The sequence below is a fragment of the Triticum aestivum genome, chromosome 2B, assembly GCF_018294505.1.
Source record: "Triticum aestivum cultivar Chinese Spring chromosome 2B, IWGSC CS RefSeq v2.1, whole genome shotgun sequence".
NCBI classification, from domain to species: domain Eukaryota; kingdom Viridiplantae; phylum Streptophyta; class Magnoliopsida; order Poales; family Poaceae; genus Triticum; species Triticum aestivum.
Window position 1 is genome coordinate 3,046,890 of NC_057798.1, and position 4,428 is coordinate 3,051,317.

A 4,428-nucleotide genomic window follows, 5' to 3' on the forward strand; every position below is an offset into this window, starting at 1 on the left:
GGACTTGTCCCAAGCTCGCTTCTGATGGGCCTGGCCCACTAAAAAGTATGAACGCTCCAGACCATGCACAAACCTAATGTCATGCTCAAAGTATGAACGCTCCAGACCATGCACATAAATATCGCCAAAATAATGCTCACATGACAGCATTGACACTGCTCCGGGGCGTGGAATTCCAGCTCCATCAGACTTTTTTATTTTTTTTGAAATAGGACCCGGATCTATTATAAGGGTTCGTAAGAAGTATAAAATGACCCAGACGTAATAAAAATTACATCAAAGAACATGCACCATTGAACGACCGTACCACCAGAACGAGCAGCAGGCACACCAACTTGAGGAGGCCCTTCCCTCTCTGCTGCCCATGGTGGCTACCAGCGGCATGACCTCCATGAGTGCGCCCTGGCGTTGCAGGCACGAAGATCTTTTGCCGGTGGCGAGTTGCCTGTCCCTGGTGGCTTCGACCTCGGAGGACCCAATTGCTTTTTGTTCTTACATATTCAGGATCGTTGTTGCACAATGGAGCTTGAAGTTTGCATCACCTACACGTTCATCTCTCGCCTCGTCTGTCGGCTCTGCCTTTTAACGATGCTCGACTGTAAATAATTGTCGCTCTCCTCGAATCGCTGCAATTTTTTCTGTTTTTAACTAGTTATATTAAAAATATTAGTTGATGTTTAAAAATATTTCTATTTTACCAGATTTACAAAAAATATATTAGTGGGTATATATAAAAAAGCATTGCAAATCTTGATTTTTTTAAAGGCTCATCATCCACCTTAAAAATGTTCATGATGTGTTTAAAATATGTTCATCAGATATTTAAAAAGTGTTTCTCATGTATCTAAGAAATGTTCATCTTGTTTAAAAGAGTCCATCACATATTTCAATATTGTTCATCGCATTTAAAAGGTATCCATTGCATTCAGAAAAATATTCATCATGTATTTAAAAGTACACAGTAAACATTTATTAAGAAACGATGGAATTTTTTGAAATACTCGATGTCTAGTTTCCCCGTGCTGTGGCAGCCGCATTGTGCAGAAATAGTTAATATTCAGATAGACGATGCTTTTTGCACTAACTAACTAACTAACTAACTAAGAATCAACTACTCTGTGCAGGTGTTGAGCCCCAAATACCCGAAGATGCAGCTGACAACTCGCACTACAAAGGTAAGAAGGAGATTTATGCTCAGCGTTGTGAGTAATTGGACAAGGCTTAGATGCTGATGAAATATTTTAAACACATCATGATGAGCTATCTCAAAATTACAGCAATATTGGCCCAAATTGCTGTTAGTGGCAGGCTAAGCCAAGCATCATCAGCTGAGGCCCACCTCGTAGCCAGGCCTGGTCCATTTGGGCCTCTTGCCTAGTTGGTCCCGTTTCTGGGGATTTTTCTTTGCTCTGAATCTTGCAATTTCTCTGAATTTTGATAAGAATAATGGCCAAGCAACCTTTTTTCATTGTTTTTGAGATAGCTCACCATTCACCGAATGGTAATGGCAAAGCAAAATACTCGATGGCTGAATTCAACACCTACCTACGTACTGCTGGTTGATGGAACCCAATTTGGACAGTTGATGGAACCCAATTTGGACATCAACTGGGAATCACAAGCGCCAAACAAAGTCAAAATATTTGGCTGGCTAATTCACCTCGACAAGCTGAACAAGAAAGCTCTGTGTGTCCTCGTCTTTCTGTTTCCACTCAAGATATATAGCACCTATTCTTCACCATGTTTTCTCATACGAAAAAAATGGAGGGAGTTCTGGTGCTCGTGGAGAAACATGAACCTTTGGTGCGCCGCGTGCATGAAGAAGTCAAATTGGAAATGCAAAGCATACATTAATTGCAGAATCGATTGCGTATGCAATGTGCCCATGGTTTATTTCATCTCTTGCCTCGTACATGCACGTACGAATACATGGCGTACGTGCCTTGTAATTTACTTCAGCCAGCTAGCCACACAGTACTGGGCCGAACAATTGAGAAAAATAAGTCAGGCCGAACAATTGAGAAAAATATAAGTCAGGGCCGTACAGATAAGCAAAGTATAAGTCAGAAAACTGAACCACATTTTGCTAACTATGTGCACATGGCTTGCGAAACGATGTACGCAAAAGATGTGAACAGGAATGACAAGGAAAGGACTCAAGAGCTAGGTTAGGATTGATCTAATCTCGAATGAAACTTAATTCCAACTTGCCAAATCTTCTTATCGCAAAATCTGCCAACTGCCACCTGCTTTTTAGCCCAATTAAGTGTAGTTATGTTGACACTATTAGTACCAATAGACTGGGATATCATCAAGGGAACTTGTATATATATGAACCCATAGCCACGTCCATTATAAAGGTAGCTATCACACACTACTGCCAACAATGTTAATTATGTTCATTTCCTTGCTACTTGTGCTACTTGTTCCCCTATACTTGTATCTCAAGGCTAGCAGTAGATCTAAGAACACATCAGTGCTTCCCACAAACTGGCCAATATTGCATATGTTCCCTTCCTTCATGGTCAATGTCCACAACTTGCATGACTATCTCACCTTGGTCCTCATCGGATTAGGCCACAACTTCAGGGCGCACGGCCCACCCGGGACCGGGATGCGGTTCTTCATCACGTGCGACCCTGCTAATGTCCGGCACATCTTCACGACCAACTACACCAACTTCCCCGAGGGTGCTGAGTTCGTCACTATTTTCGACATCAAGGGTGGCACCCTCTTCACCGTCGATGGTGAAGATGCTGCCGCCCAGCGTGGGAAATTGAAGAGCGTGCTCAGCAACCCGCGGATGATTGCTAGTACGGAGGCATGTTGCCGCAACAAGGTGGAGAACATCCTTCTCCCATTGCTCGCCTACATGGCGAGCACCGGCACTCCTTTTGACGTGCAAGAACTGATGTCGAGGTTTATGTTTGACCTGGCTACTATGTCTCTCTTTGGTGTGGATCCTGGCCTCCTATCATTAGACAAACCACCCATGGACGCCGTGGTTGCTCTGAACACAGTCATGGAGGTGGGATTTTTCCGGCACGCCATGCCATCTTGTTGCTGGAAATTAATGAGGTGGCTAAACATCGGTCCCGAAAGAAAGCTCTGCACAGCGCACAAAGTGCTACGAAGGTTCCTCGTGGAGATGATGGAGAGGAGGAAGATGGAGATGATGGAGAGGAGGAAGATGGAGATGATGGAGAGGAAGATCAACACATATCATTTTGGTAGTGACGACGAACAAGATGGTGTGGATATTATGTCTTCCTACCCAAACTACGTTGACGATGACTTGTCCTATGCCAGGAACATTGGCTACATGCTCGCTGCAAGCGACACAACAACCCTGACATGGATTTTTTACAACCTTGCCCAGAACCCAAACATTGTGTCAATCATCCGGAGTGAACTCTGGCCCATTGCATCATGCAAAGTAGCATCCGGTGTGGATGCCATGATGATCTTCGAGCCGAACGAAATCAAATCTCTAGTCTATCTGAGAGCCGTCTTGTACGAGACTCTTAGGTTGTACCCGCCGGCACCTTTCGAGCACAAGACGGTGGCCGCCGATGATATTATGCCGAGTGGCCATGAGGTGCGCACCGGTGACACCATCCTTATTTCTCTCTACTCACTGGTAAGAATGGAGGGCGTGTGGGGTAATGACTGTCTCGACTATAACCCAGATAGGTGGCTCTCGGAAGATGGAAACAATCTGAGGTACGTACCATCTCACAAGTTCTTGGCCTTCAACTCGGGCCCTAGGATATGCCTTGGGCAGGAAATTGCGGTTATGCAGATGAAGACCGCCATCGCCTAAGTGTTGTGGAACTTTGATGTGGAGGTGATGGAAGGGCAAAGCATCCAGCCCAAGCCATCTTGTATACTGGAGATGAAAAATGGGCTCATAGTTAAGCTAAAGAAGCGAGAGATGTAACATTAGATTCTGGTCTTATGTAAACGTCCGGACTACCAGAACAATTTTATGTTTCCCACAGCCACATTATTATCGAATAATAAAGGGCTCTATGAATAAAAATGTATCTTTCTTTTACGAAAGAGAACAAACGTGTTGTCAATTATTACTCCGTGTATGAAACATGGTCCAAAGGCGTCGAGACATGATGTTTTCCTCCATTGTATGAGACTACATATGTGTTAGTACATTTCTACGGAATATAAACATTGACTGTATAGTTGCTTTATTCTGTGAGTAACATACGTGAAGCAAGAGATGTGCTGCAGTTTAGGACTGCTCCGATAGCATCCAATTAGCTAGTCTCCTCGTGAGCGTGTTTATAATTAGCAAGCATGGTCCCTACTAGAACACAACCCCTAGTAGCACAACCCTTACTAGCCCAGTTATAGTCGCATCAGGGCCACACGGTTGCAGTGGGGTTGCAAGTCTAGTGGTGGACATGCAAC

General features: G+C 44.2%; 1 protein-coding gene across 1 annotated transcript; it reads left to right on the plus strand.

Moving 5' to 3' along the window:
• Positions 1-2,338: 2,338 nt before the first annotated feature.
• LOC123039828 (noroxomaritidine synthase 2-like) lies at positions 2,339-4,019 on the plus strand. The gene has a single exon (XM_044462830.1). The coding sequence runs from the start codon at positions 2,387-2,389 to the stop codon at positions 3,821-3,823; it is 1,437 nt and encodes a 478-aa protein (XP_044318765.1). The 5' UTR covers positions 2,339-2,386; the 3' UTR covers positions 3,824-4,019.
• Positions 4,020-4,428: the final 409 nt, after the last annotated feature.